General features: G+C 40.6%; 1 protein-coding gene across 1 annotated transcript in view; it reads left to right on the top strand.

Annotated features, from left to right (window-relative positions):
• The window catches only part of LOC113158610 (sodium/potassium/calcium exchanger 3-like), a 107330-nt gene that overhangs the window by 25330 nt on the left and 67403 nt on the right, over nt 1-14597 (top strand). Inside the window, exon 2 of the mRNA XM_026354643.1 lies at nt 7272-7397. Within this exon, the coding sequence (XP_026210428.1) occupies nt 7272-7397 (126 nt within the window). The remainder of the gene's footprint in view (nt 1-7271; nt 7398-14597) is intronic.

Here is a 14597-nt window from a genome sequence, read left to right as displayed (position 1 = left end):
AAAGTATTATTTTGTGGTTATATAACTCACTTGCATCCTTCAAACAGAGGCTACCACTAAAGGTACAGTAACACTTGTTTGCTAGTACAACTCTCAAGTGTGCTCAGCTACTGCCCATTAATTCAATTGACATTGTCACAAAGCAGCTTTACACAACCATAGAACAGTACATGAACAGTGTATGTGTATGAGTCATAATAATGTGATTGTCCCTGATGAGCAAGCCGAGGGCGACAGTGGCAAGGAAAAACTCCCTGAGAAGGCAACAGGAAGAAACCTTGAGAGGAACCAGACTCAACAGGGAACCCATCCTCATATGGGTGATTACATGCTGTGTAGGCAGCAGGCAGTCCAGTATAACAGTTAAAGTCTTTTAAGTTAATATGGAGTCCAGTTAGTTATTGCAGGCAGACTTGTTCCATTCCTTGACTATCGAGCGTTGAGTCGAGACCTCCAAGAAACAGCTTCCGACGTCCGCCGAGGCCGGGACCGACATCATAGTAGCTTGTGACCAATCCAGTCTCCAAACGCATCCCAAAGGGCAAACGGTGGATCCAGGCGACGAGATCTCCAGCCAGAAGTTGGGCATCAGGACGAGTCAGACAGGTCCAGAGGGCAAAGGGTGGAATGACGTGTAGCTCGACAGAGAGACAGGAAGAGGGAAAAGAGAGAGGGAGAGGGAAAGAGAGAGAAGAGGAGAGATTGCAGTTAGTTGTATTCACAGTCAGATAAAGTTTGAGGTGAATGTATATTTAGTGTAGTGCAGCAGGGACTCCGGCAGGACTAATTATGACAGCCTAACTAAAAGGGTGGGTTCAGAAGAAAACACAGACATGAGGGCGCACTGGGATGTAGAGCAACCAAACACTTCACCATCAACAAACCCGAGTGATCAGTGAGAGTTGGGAAGACAGCGTCTAAACATACCAGTTCACCATAATGCTCTACGTCCATGAGTCCTTCCCAGATCTATTTACTCAAATGCTTGACTAAATCGGTAGGTTTTCATCCTAGACTTAAACACTGAGACTGTGTCTGAGTCCCGAACGCTATTTGGAAGGCTATTCCATAACTTTGGGGCTTTGTAAGAAAAAGCTCTGCCCCCAGCTGTAGTTTTTAGGATACGAGGTACTGACAGGCAGCCAGGATCCTTTGAGCGAAGTAGGCGTGGTGGATCATAAGACACTAGCAGTTCACTTAGATAATGCGGCGCAAGACCATTTAATGCTTTAAATGTCAAAAGTAGTATTTTAAAATCAATGCGAAATTTCACGGGGAGCCAATGAAGTGTAGATAAGATAGGCGAGATGTGATCGTATCTTCTGGTTCGAGTGAAGACTCTCGCTGCTGCATTCTGAACTAACTGAAGCTTGTTTATGCACCTGGTTGAACAGCCAGACAGTAAGGCATTACAGTAGTCCAACCTAGAGGTGATGAAAGCATGGACTAATTTTTCTGCATCATTTAGTGACAAAATATTCCTTATCTTGGCAATATTTCTGAGGTGAAAGAAAGCTGTCCTGGTGACATTATCTACATGAGCTTCAAATGAAAGACTGGAATCTAGAATCACACCAAGGTCTTTGACTGTTGCACTAGATGTAACGGAAAGGCCATCTAGAGTTACGGTGTGGTCTAACATCTTGCTTCTAGCTGCAGATGATCCTATAACTAGTACTTCTGTCTTATCAGGATTTAGCAGAAGGAAGTTAATTAGCATCCAGTCTCGTATATCCTTTACACATTGCTCAACTTTATTAAGCAGTTTGATCTCATCTGGTTTTGATGAAACATATAACTGTGTGTCGTCAGCATAACAATGAAAGTTAATACCATGGTTACGGATAATGTTGCCCAGAGGAAGCATGTAGAGGGAAAAAAGCAGGGGGCCTAAAACTGAACCCTGTGGAACACCAAACTCCACTGGAGAGCATGTGGAGTAATCGCCATTTAGATCTACATACTGGTAACGATCAGTCAAATAGGACCTAAGCCAGGAGAGGGCCGTTCCCCTAATTCCAACAACATTTTCTAGTCTGTGAAGGAGAATACTATGGTCAATGGTGTCGAAAGCTGCACTGAGATCGAGTAGCACAAGCATAGAGACACTACCCTGATCAGAGGCCAATAGGAGGTCATTTACTACTTTAACAAGGGCCGTCTCTGTGCTGTGATGAGGCCTAAATCCTGACTGATAGAGTTCATGTATGTTATTTCTATGAAGATACGAGGATAGCTGCCCAGCTACTATCTTTTCGAGAATCTTTGAGATAAATGGGAGGTTTGATATCGGCCTGTAATTTGACAGCTGACAAGGGTCGAGATCAGGTTTCTTGATTAGCGGTTTAATAACTGCTAATTTAAAACACTTTGGGACATACCCACAGCTAAGTGAGGAATTTATGATTGTCAGCAGGGGTTCTATTATTTGTGGCACTATCTGTTTTAGAAAGTGTGTCGGTATAGGGTCTAATGTACAGGTTGAAGATTTTGCGGAAGAGATGAGTGAAATTAGTTCATTCTCTTCAAGAGGAGTAAAGTAATCTAGGTACTGATCTGCTGAGGTTAGCTCGTCACCTGCGTCAACTAAATTGTCTGGTTTTAAAGCTTGAATTTTCTGCCTTATATTTACAATTTTGTTACTGAAAAAGTTCATGAAGTCCTCACTACTGCACAACGTTGTTGTGGAGATATCTGCAGTAGTTTTCTTTCTAGTTAATTTGGCTACTGTATTAAATAAAAATCTAGGGTTGTTTTTGTTGTTTTTTATGAGAGTGGAGAGATACGTTGATCTAGCTGCACTAAGAGCTTTTTTATAGTTCAGGATGCTCTCCTTCCACGCTATCTGGAATACTAACAATTTAGTTTGGCGCCATTTACGTTCTAACTTTCGAGTAGTCTGTTTTAAGACGCGCGTGTATACCAAGGAGCAAGTTTCTTATCTCTGATGACTTTTCTTTTAACTGGAGCTACATTATCTAAGGTATAACGTAATGACGACTCGAGATATTCAGTCGCCTGGTCTAGTTCTGTGGTGTCAGACGGTGATCCAATCAAAGTTGATAACTCTGGAAGATTACTAATAAAGCTCTGTGCGGTAGTTGATGTAAATGTACGTTTAATGCGATAGCGCGGCGCTGAGTATACATTGTTAATATGACACACTGTAGTTGAAACAAGATAGTGGTCTGAGATAACTTCAGACAGTGGGAGCGTAAGTAAATTTCTTATACTTAAACCGAATGATATTATTAAATCTAAGGTGTGACCCGCTTTATGAGTGGGTCCTACTACACACTGATCTACTCCTAGCGAGTCCAATATGGACATAAATGCTGTTCTCAGAGGGTCTTCTGGATTCTCAAAGTGAATATTAAAATCTCCAGCAATTAACGCTTTGTCTACAGAAACAACTAGGTTAGAAAGGAAATCTGCAAATTCACAAAGAAATTCAGAGTAGGGCCCTGGGGGTCTGTAAATGATAATTAGCGGGATCGGCTGAGCAGACTTTATATTTGTATCTATACTTGTTATGTTACTATAAAGACATTCAAAAGCTTTAAATTTGTGTACATGCTTTTGTACGATAGTCAGTTTATCATTATAAATAACTGCGACACCTCCTCCTCTACCAGTCAGACGAGGCTGGTGAATGTAGCTGTATCCAGGAGGAGTTGCTTCATTTAAAGCTACATACTCGTCCTGTTTAATCCAGGTTTCTGTTAAACAGAGTATATCAAACTCCTGATCTGTGATAGTTTCATTAACAGTAAGAGCTTTAGATGTAAGAGATCTAATATTTAACAGTCCTAACTTCAGATCAGAGGTGCTGGCTGAACAATCAGTGTGCTCTGAATTTGAGGTCTGTATGTTAATTAAATTATTAAAACATACTTTCTGGGTTTTTCTAGCTTTTTGTTTAGCTCGAGGAACAGACACAGTCATTACATCGTATTCATATATGTTCAAATGATTCACATGATAAGTCGATGATATTATATATTATATATATATATATTGTGCCAAACCTAGTAGTGGGCCTTTAGCTTAATGTCTCTTGTTAACAAAGGTTCACTATTAAACATTTTATATAAACAGATGCTCACATATAAAAAGGAGTATGTTCAAAAGCTGCCAAGTTGTGTATTGGATCCAGATGTAAACACCTGGAAATAAAAGCTAAAATGTCGATCTTTTGTCTCATATTCATCTTTTGATGTCAAACGCATGTTTTCAGTCCACAGCAAAAATAAAGGAACTGGCCTCACTGTTCCAATTGTTTTGGAGGGGAGTGTATGTGAAAACAGCTAATGTGTACAGTAGTCTGAAAGGATATACAGTTAATGATTGTTATTACAAGAAGGTACTGCAGTTTATTTACAATGTGCAATACAAATTGTAATATCCAGTGAGGACAGGCTAAGGATAGGAAAGCAAATTGACAGTACATAATGGCCAGGGTTTATCCTCTGAGGAGTATGTTCAATAAATTCAAATCACAACATTATCCTGGAGTATTTCCTGTTTAGAAACCGAAATGTTGGTGTTTATTGAAAGCCCACATGCAGCCCAAATTGAAAGGAAAATCAGATTGGATCTTAAGATACATGGCATGGACAAACAATTGTTTATCAAGGACACAAAAATCTACAGTTATATTTAATACTGTTCAAAAGTTTTTCTTTCGTTCCAATTTTCTACTATTGCTCTTGTTTTCTAATATTGTACTAATTGTTCTCTTATCGAAGTGTTGGTGCTTCCATATTCCAGTAAGGCAAGATACATTACCATAATGAACCACTGCGGTACACAAACACACAGCAACTTAATAAATAAAGACACTATGATAATTTAGTAGACTGGTCTTCATCACAATACTTTTCCAGTGGAGCTAAAAAATGCTCAGTCCTGCAAACTGTGCATTAGGATGCTTTGGAGCTATTTACAGGCAGACATGAATATGAAAATCAAAATGTGACTTTCAAATTAATGTTCACATTGAAAAGGATGCATTTTTTTAGCTGCTGACATGCTTCTGATGCACATGGCTCACATTAATTTCTCCCATATTTAGCTCCTACAGTAAGAGCTGCTAAAATGAGCCTGAGTGTGTTTCTCTGTGTGACTGATGGAGATGCACAGCACATATGATAGCATGTCCTTTCAGTTTGGTTTGTCATCCTGTGTTTGTGAGTTACTCCATGTTATGTCATGCACCTCCCCCAACACCCCCAGCGTCTTATCTGTTACGTCACATCACCATGGTAACCTCAGCAGTGGCAATGCATTCCGCTTCGCTGGACCACTAGCCACCTAAAACGTTCACTGAGGTTTGACTATGTTGATTTGATGCCTGTGTGAACTTGAGTGAGTGCAGTGAAATGGAGCACACACTCAAGTTATTATTGACAGAGATATAGGGAGAATGCTTGTGGAGTCAGTCAGTATCTTCTGTGTCAGACACACATAGAAGGATTCACTCAGGGGAAGAGCTAAGGGCAAATAGTGTCACTGCTGTATAGAAGCTTTGTCACTTTTAGAGTTGGATTTAACTCCTTGGGTCTATCTGTATTACTAAACACAATATGTGCAAGAGCTGCTGCCCAGCTAAGCTCTGCAGTGATTGTGTTGTAGTTGAAAATGCACATTTCTTTTGCAGCTGATAATAAAGGTTGTGTTTATGTGTGTCAGAGTGTACTTGGTCATTCATGTGCTTTCAGGTTTGTTTGTCCAGGTCTTACAGAATATATTGTTTATGATGTTGGTATAGTAAGACAGGCAACATGTTATCATACTGCCCTCTGTTTCCACAGTAATTAAGTTGTAAATGAAAATAGTCTTTTCTGCAGTATTTGTAAAGCCTGCATACCTGGTTCTGACTATAATGTAAAATCCAAGTAAAAAGCAAGATGACAGAGGGGTAATATATATCATTATTATATGCCTTTTACATCTTTTTAACATTTGTGGACATTGGCTAGGAGAATGTTGGCCCAGCTCATAAGAGATACGCTGGAAGAGAAAAGCATTTGTTTAAGAAGAAAGAACGAGTGCCATCACATCACTGTAAATAAGGTTGTAATTTAATATTTTCAAACTATTGTTTTGAACAGTTAATGTTTTACAGATGGTTCCATCAACAAAAACAACAACAAAAAATATGTTAGAATTACAGAAAAAACAAACAAAAAACAATAATTGACGGTCAAATGACAGCATTTTACCCTATTTGAATCAACATCTTTACCCGACTCCACTTACGTATTAGTAGGAACTAAGAAGTGTTTTATTTATATCTGATATACATTTAGTTATTTTTATATATACACTGAGATTTTAGTATAAATCAATGGCTCTAGTATAGTAAAATAATACTATTTAAGTACGTTTCATTTTCTGCAACACAATCCTATTTAATAATAATAAATTCAACTGATTAAGATCCCTTTTTTTTAATAAAGCAAACAGGGAAATTCAGAATCGTTAAAGTATTGCCATTAAGTGGTTCTGCTCACTAATCACTGAGTGTAATAGAGATTAAACATCCACAGGGGTAATTCAGTTTTATATTCAGCATCTCTGTTTTCCTGCAGCACTCACCACTCCACAGTCACTACCTTTCTGTTCTCCCATAAGTAATGTAGATGTTTGCAAAACGTTTCATGTTTCTGCGTTTTGATAAATATAGCAGAGCTCTGTGCTATTTATAGAAGCCCTGGCATGCTCTGCACCTAAGTCAGGGCCTGTTGCATGGTGGGAGAAGAGATGGGCTGGAGGTGGGGCGCTTGAGGATACCGTGACCCAGATGACTGAGCTGGAATGATCGGCCTCGCGGCACTCAGTGTGCTGCCGTACTAATGTTCCCGCAGGAACGTGGTGACACAAGATGCATGTCTCATCTGCCTTTGTTCTATGGGGAGAGGGAAGCTTTGGCGTATTCAGGAACGTTAATTAACTGTGGAATCGAGAGCTTCTACAACATGGCCATTAGTCTGTTTCTGTATGTGTGTGGACTTTTCAAACTATTTATGCATTTATATTCAGAATAAAAAGCCAGTACTCCTAGTTCATTTGTAAAAACTACAAAACATAGAAAGAATTTCTTTGTTATTATTGTTACATAAAATCTACTTTCCCGAATGCAGCGATATGCAGCCAGTCACCAAGTCAGCTGCCCTGGGACAGAGTTACCAGTAATGTTTTGCCCGGTCATTTTGATTAAGAATCATCATTCAACTATTCTACTCAGTCCATCTTCTGTTTTGCTTCAGGATATCATGTTTCCAGCTCAGTGGCCGTGGAGGGGGCGAGGTGGGAGAGTCGTCACCTTCTACAAGAGGTCTACGACAACGAATCCAAGCTTTATTCTGACCCTGAGAAAAACTGCACTGAACCAGGTAAGACTGGCTGAGGGGCTAAATGGGAGCTATATGGATCCAAGTGACAGGAGCATGACAACCAGATACAGGTACTCTTTTTGTATAGTTTTATTTATTGGCTAGCCTTTCTGCAAATTCACAGTTCAATTCAAATCAAATTATGAACCATCGTTTAAGTCATGCATTATTTAGTTTGGCCCAGGGTTTTACTAAATGACCAACAGTTTGGAACACTAAACACTATTGAAGTCTACACTCTGTACTGTCCCTGAATGCCTCACAATACAGATGTCCTATAGTATCAGATTTTGTAGAAGGGATACTACATCAACTTTGCAAATAAGTTGTTGTTAATATGTGGGACATGTGATGCCGGTGGCAGTGGGTTAGTGGCAGTTCTGTTTCAGAACCGTTACATCTGTAATATTAGTGACATATGGGCTTTTTTTATTTTTTACTTGCTGCATGCAACATAGCTAATTGTACTGACCTGTTACCATTGCTGATCACTTTGTGGCATGGTTAAATCACTTGGTCCAAAGGATCATCAATGATGGTGTCCCCCAGGGTAGTGCATTTGCAAAGAGCAAATAGGACGAATTGCCTCAGTTTTACAAGATGCAATGCAAGATAGGAATTGTTTATTAGATTTAAGTGCAGAAGAGAAGTGGAAATGAAGCTGCTGAGCATGCAGTGGTGGGTACGTCGCTCTGCCATTGTGAAACTACTATGCTGAAGAACTTAGCCTGGGATCTTTTGAGGCAAGGTGGGGGGACCACAAGACTTTGTTCATTGGTGGAGCGCAGTGGGTGGGAGAAATTGTAGATCTGGATGAGGGAGTTCAGGTAAGCAGGGGCTGTTCAATTGACCACTCTGTAGGCAATGGTCAGGGTCAAGGGTTTGAATGTGGGCAGCTACTAGACAGAGGAGGACAAAGATAAGGAGACATACCTAAAAATATTACAACCAGGAACAATACAAACACACAAAAAGGAAGAAATAATAGTATAATACATTAATAGAAAAAAGGAGAAAAAAACAATGAGTAAATAATAATAATTCAATACACATCGTCATAATAAGAAAAACAACCAATAATAACATTAATAATGATAGTAATGATATTAACTGTAGCAAGAACAATAATTGCAACAGAAGTAATAGTAATAGTGAGCAGAGCACAGTGCAAAGATACAACATATATCAACCAGTTCAAGCACAAGCAAATATACCACATCTCACTATCACATGCAGCAGCAGTACTGCAGTCCCCACCATGGTGTTCCATGCTTGTGTTGCGTGTGTGTGGATGCGGATGCGGAAGCGCAAGCATGCCCCCAACTGCCGCCAGTGATCCTGTCAAGGTGGCAAGGATGGGACATAGCCACCATCCTGTTTGACAGCGACAAGCATACCCCATATTTGCCCCCCCAGCTTGTCTGTGTATATGATGTAATATGTATAAGTCTGTGTAGGACGCTAAAGTGCATTAAAATGGGGGAGATGTCCAGGAGCACCGCCGTTGGCTGACAGCTGGTGTCTAATAGGCAACGCCCCCAGTCTCCACCAGTGCCGATTCGTGAGCTATGCAGCCTCACCCCCGGACCCTAATTGTATGTGTGTGTATGTGATGAAGTATAAGGAGCATTGAGGGTAGGCTAATCCCTGCAGGGGGACCGACGGATGGAACCACAGTGAAGTTAAATCCATCCACCAGCCCCTGGGAGAGGCACCCTCAAAGCCCTGGGTGAATGTGTGTCTAATGCAGTTAAAACTAAGGGGCATTCAGGTCCGGGTGGGACAGTTTTGGGGACGACCGTTAAGCAATCCGTTATCCCAACCCCGTGCAGAGAAGAAGCCCCTCATAGCCCTAGTGTAGCTGGGGAGTGGAGTAATGGGGTGAACAGAACCAGGTCCCTGACTGACTCTGTTGCTTGCCCTGCTCCTCCACCCTACTCATACTGGGCCAGGTCCATCGGCCCCGAGGGGCATTGCAGTGACACCCAGGGCACCACACACGACCAGCCAGCAGCTGCCTCCTGTTGCTAAAAAAAAATTAAAAAAAAATAAAATAAATAAAAAGGCCTGATGGTGCTGGCTCAGCTTCTAATACATAATACATATCCACACACCCATTCCCACACATTCACACACAAAAATAAAGCACTCGTACACACAGCTACTTCGAGCGCAAAGGCAATGTGTGGGCGCAGGCGTGCAAGAGGTCCAACCCCGGCACCGAGTCCACCCGCTACTGCAACCACGACAGACACCTCCTGAACCCCACCATGTCCTCCCACCTTCTATCCAGAAGCACGGTGGTGAGGTAGCGGAGGTCATGTCACAGCGTCCTTCTTGATGCCCTGGAAACAGGGAGTTTATTATGCTGTTATATTGAGGTCGGCTGGAGTCTGGCCTAGAGGCTCACTGGCCTATGAGGCGGGTTTTCAGCAAAGTCCATTCAGACGTACAAACCTTTCCATCAGGATGTTCTAAAAGGTCAGTAAACAAGCTTGTGTAAATAACTGTGTTAAGTGTAACATGTGGCTAAAGCTGAATACGGTTAGTGTTAACTACTTTGGTTGGTAACACTATAGTAACAAAGTAGTGAAACATGAAGTTAGCTCCAGTCTTACTTGGTTATATAACCAGCTTTGGTTACATATTACCAACTTAGACCTCACAGCTGTAATTAATGTTTGCATAGATGACCAAACATTTCTATACAACAGAACTTTTATGAACAGATAGTGAACAAGTAAATGTAACTTGATGAACTATGATCCCGCATCTATGATGCGGCTAACACTATGGGCTAATTCTGTCCCTTTCTCTGCTGTTTTCTCTGTATTTTGGTTTGTAATGCAAATGTAAGTAGTAAAACTTAATGTTAGCTTAGCTCTAGCCTAGGTATTTCTAACTGGTAATGTTTGTCAACGATAATTTTGAACTTTCAGCTTTCTGTAATAGAGGCCAGGTTGTTTTGCATTGTTTTGCAGCCACAGTAATGATAAAACCACAGTTACACAAGATTTGGTTTAGAGGTTCTTATGCTTGCTTATACACTGCACTTTTGTTGTAGTGCTTTTGTTATTTTGCTAGCATCGTAATTTACCTGACTGTATTCATGTATGATACCATGACAATTTAATTCACACAGGTCACAAGAGGCAGCAGGACCAATCCTCTAACATGGACTGTTTCCTGACTATGGGCATTTAAAGCTAAGAGGACCACAGCAGTAAGTGTGGTTTGCTTTATCATATCACAATTATTTTTAATGTTTTTATGATAATTAAAACATTAAAAAATAACATAACATGACACAAATTAGCTAAATGTGAAATCACATCAGACATTTTACAGATATTGTGAAGTTTTTATTAACTTCACCAGTAGTTTCACTTTACAGAGTTACCATTTTGTGTCCCAACCTAATAACACAAGAGTCTAAAAGAGCTGGTGACATATCTTTAATAGATTTTTACCTAAAATAAAAATGTATTAAAAATATTTATGTTATTTTCTCAGTTTCAGACTCCTGTGGTGCTGGTGCCTCCCTGGATGTAGGAAATAAGCTGTTATTCCAGCCAGTGTGGTTCGTGGATTCACAGCAAGCAAGCCCACTTCAGTGCACTGGGTGGTGATGACCTCGTGCTGGTCTGGTCGCTCACGCTGTGCACACAGGTCGTCTGGTGACAGGCCCACAAAAACCTTCTCAAAGATGATCCCCAATCCACATACCCTCTGTAATATGAGACACACAAATAACTGGTTCGTATTTTTTAATTCTTTGTGTACTATTTGTGTACATATTTTCTTAGACTAATTTCTAACTGTTCTGAAGCTACATTAAACATCGACTGATAAAAAATAAAGAAATGTAAAACTTACAGAATTGCAGCTCATTTCTTTTTGGTTTGGCTCAGCATTCTTCCTTTCTGGTCTGTAAAGGAAGGGTCTGCAGCTGATGGTTTTGTCAGTGAATATTTCCCTTGTAGTACAGGGCGGACCAGGGAGTCTTCAAGTACAGTAAAGATAAAACAAATCTAAATTGTTATTAACAGCAAACCTAAGACAATTTTCTTATGACGGAAGTAACAACACTTGAGATACCTTCACATTTGTTGGGAGCCAAATGTTGATGGAGGCTCATCACCCATTTGTTTTTCAGCATCTTGTCCAACATGACAAACTAAAAAGGAGAAGAAAGTGCGTATTAGTAATGACAGTTGTTTGTGCTAATGCTGTAAAACACCATTAACTGAATGAATAGTACGCTGAAGTACTGCTGCTGAACTTCATCATACCAAAGGTATGTTCAGTCTGTCTTTAAATAACAACATAAGAAACTTCACAGAGGGAGGAAATATTGTGGGACTGCTGAATCAGAATTAGAGAGCTTTCTTTTAGCTGATTATTTAGGAGAAAGTGGAGTAACTCACAACATGTCTGTTGAGTCCGTCACAGCCGCTCGGTTAGGATCTCCTTCCTCAAGGTAGTGTAGCAGTGCTGGGTCCTGTGGTGTCCTGTACAGGAAACAACATACAGAAACAATCAGTGCACAGGAAAATGATTAGTTTCCAGACTGAACACAGCAATACAATTAACAGAATATTTGATGTTGAGCAGAACTTGTGTTGTGATGAATTTCAATCCACTACATTCTATAAAGTTCCCAGTGTAACAATCAGAAGATGAGGCGTTTGGAAAGCAAAACTAGAGGAAGCTGCAGGGCGAAGACAGGACAGACACAGACACAGACACACTCTGTAATTTCAAAGTCACTGTCACTGCAGCTTCGCGGGTTGAAACTAACTTAGTGCTAAAGGAAAAACAAAAGTTTGAGAGAAAACTGAGACAGTGATTCTGTTCTTTTTGGAGTAACTTCACTCTTACTAAATGGTCTGCACTTACATAGCACTTTTCTACCTAGCTGGTACTCAAAGCGCTTTGCATCCCATTCACACATGCACCGATAGCAGAGTTGCTGTGCAGCTGACCTGACTCACCGGGGGCAACTTGGGGTTCAGTATCTTGCCCAAGGACACTTTGGCATGTGACGTGGCAGCCGGGAATCGAACCACCAGTCCTGCGATTTATCCCTAAATTTCTGAACCTGTCCCAGGCTGTCACATGCCACATATAGAAGAAGAAATATATATGACCCCCATGTCCCCTTCCCTTCACCATTACACAAAAACACACACACGCACAGTATGGAGTCTGAGGAGAGCTGGATGTAGAGGAGCTGAACTGAGGATGAAAAATGAACAGCATCCCCTCTGCTGACAAGTGGCAGGCAAATGCAGAGAGAGAAAATGTGATGGAAACGTTGACATTAAGATGAAAGCTGATGAAAGACACAAACTTCTCCCAGGCATTAACCCTCCCTGCTCTCCTTTAGAGTTAACGCTCCTAGCATCACTCTGTGTGTGTGTATTCCTGTGTGTCTACCAGTTTCTTCCTCTGTGTGTACCGAAATCTCACAGGCCTTATGCTAGTTAGCTCTCTGTCAGTGTGCATGTGTGTGTGCATCGTTGTTTGTTTTTCTTGTGGCACAGAGAGCCATGTGGAATCCTGGGGCTTTACAAGGCTGACGTCCTGCCAAGCATTCTCTTGATCTCATCGTAAACACACCGCCCCCATCTAATACATGGATGAACGCAGACTAGCACGCGCACTCCTCCTTCCTGCAGTTTGGGGATGCGGAGATACTGACTGAATGCATATGGACAAGTTTTATTTATACAGCACATAGATTGTAGCTTCTTTGTTTCTGTTGAATTAAACTGTCTGCTCAAACACTAATTACCTTAACAAGGTTTATTACTGCTCTAAAAAAGACCTTCACAACATGCTTCTTACACCTCTCTCTCTCTCTCTCTCTCTCTGTCGCTCCGTTATCATCTGTTTAGCCCTCTCTCATCCTGCCAGAGTGCTTGTTGCAGAAAATTTGTGTCATGCATTGCAGTAGCATGGGAGCGTACTGGAGATACACACATGTGCATCTTTGTTTGTGTAGACAGATATTTGATCCCATGTGGAGAATTTAAGCCTTATTTGTTTCAAAACAATTTTCAGTCTCAGGCAGAGTGGTTCATAGTATTTCTTTTATTTGTTTAACTACCTTCAGGATTCAATTCAAGTCAGTCTTACAATAAAGAAAATGAACTCTTGTAGAACGACATGTCATTTCAAGGTAAATTACTAGATAAACAAGTCAAGTTAGTCAACCTTTTTCCCAAAGACACACTCACAATTTTGTCAGTAAGATAGTAAATGTACTGTAGGGAACAGATATTTGTTGGCCTGGACTTGATTTGTTTTGTATTGGGAAAATGGTTGGGTTGCAGTTGTTGAACTTTCACACCAGCGGTTTTGGGGGAAACATTCTATATCCTAGTTTTATAGGTGATGGCTTTGACAGCCCCATTGCAAACACACAACAATGGAGCCTATAAATGTGACAACAAATTCCCCAAAATAATATTGCTCCTTCTGCTGTTGACTTAGCCCAGCTGGGGCCTGTGCAAATCCCTAAAGTGAGCAAACCAATTGAACTGGACAGAGCTGTTCTGGGTGGGATGTAAGGATTGTGAGGTATGCTGTAAGGAATACCTTAATGCTTAATTTTAATGTGGTTTCTGTATGTATTATAATACTTGTTTTTTGAGGTTTTTTTTTTTTTTGAGTGTATAATTTTGTGGTATATTGACTATTGTCAACATCGATACTATAAGAATATCTGAGCCTTTACTAACAGCACTTAATTCAATTCAATTCAATTCAATTTTATTTGTAGAGCGCTTTTTACAATTGACATTGTCACAAAGCAGCTTTACACAACCAAAGAACAGTACATGAACAGTGTATGTGTATGAGTCATAATAATGTGATTGTCCCTGATGAGCAAGCCGAGGGCGACAGTGGCAAGGAAAAACTCCCTGAGAAGGCAACAGGAAGAAACCTTGAGAGGAACCAGACTCAACAGGGAACCCATCCTCATATGGGTGATTACATGCTGTGTAGGCAGCAGTCCAGTATAACAAGTGATCCACAATTAAGCTCTCATTACTGTACATCTAATTTTAATTCTCGTTAATTTATGAGCTCATTCTGTTATCAAATGTTGCAGTATGATGTGTTCATGTCTGCCATACTTAATTTCGTTTGTTGCTCTAAAACTCCTGTTGTCTTGTGTCCACAATTAGGCAG

The sequence above is a fragment of the Anabas testudineus genome, chromosome 15 (genome assembly GCF_900324465.2).
Source record: "Anabas testudineus chromosome 15, fAnaTes1.2, whole genome shotgun sequence".
NCBI lineage: Eukaryota > Metazoa > Chordata > Actinopteri > Anabantiformes > Anabantidae > Anabas > Anabas testudineus.
Note: the sequence above shows the minus strand (reverse complement) of the source record. Positions and strands in the feature narration are given on the sequence as shown.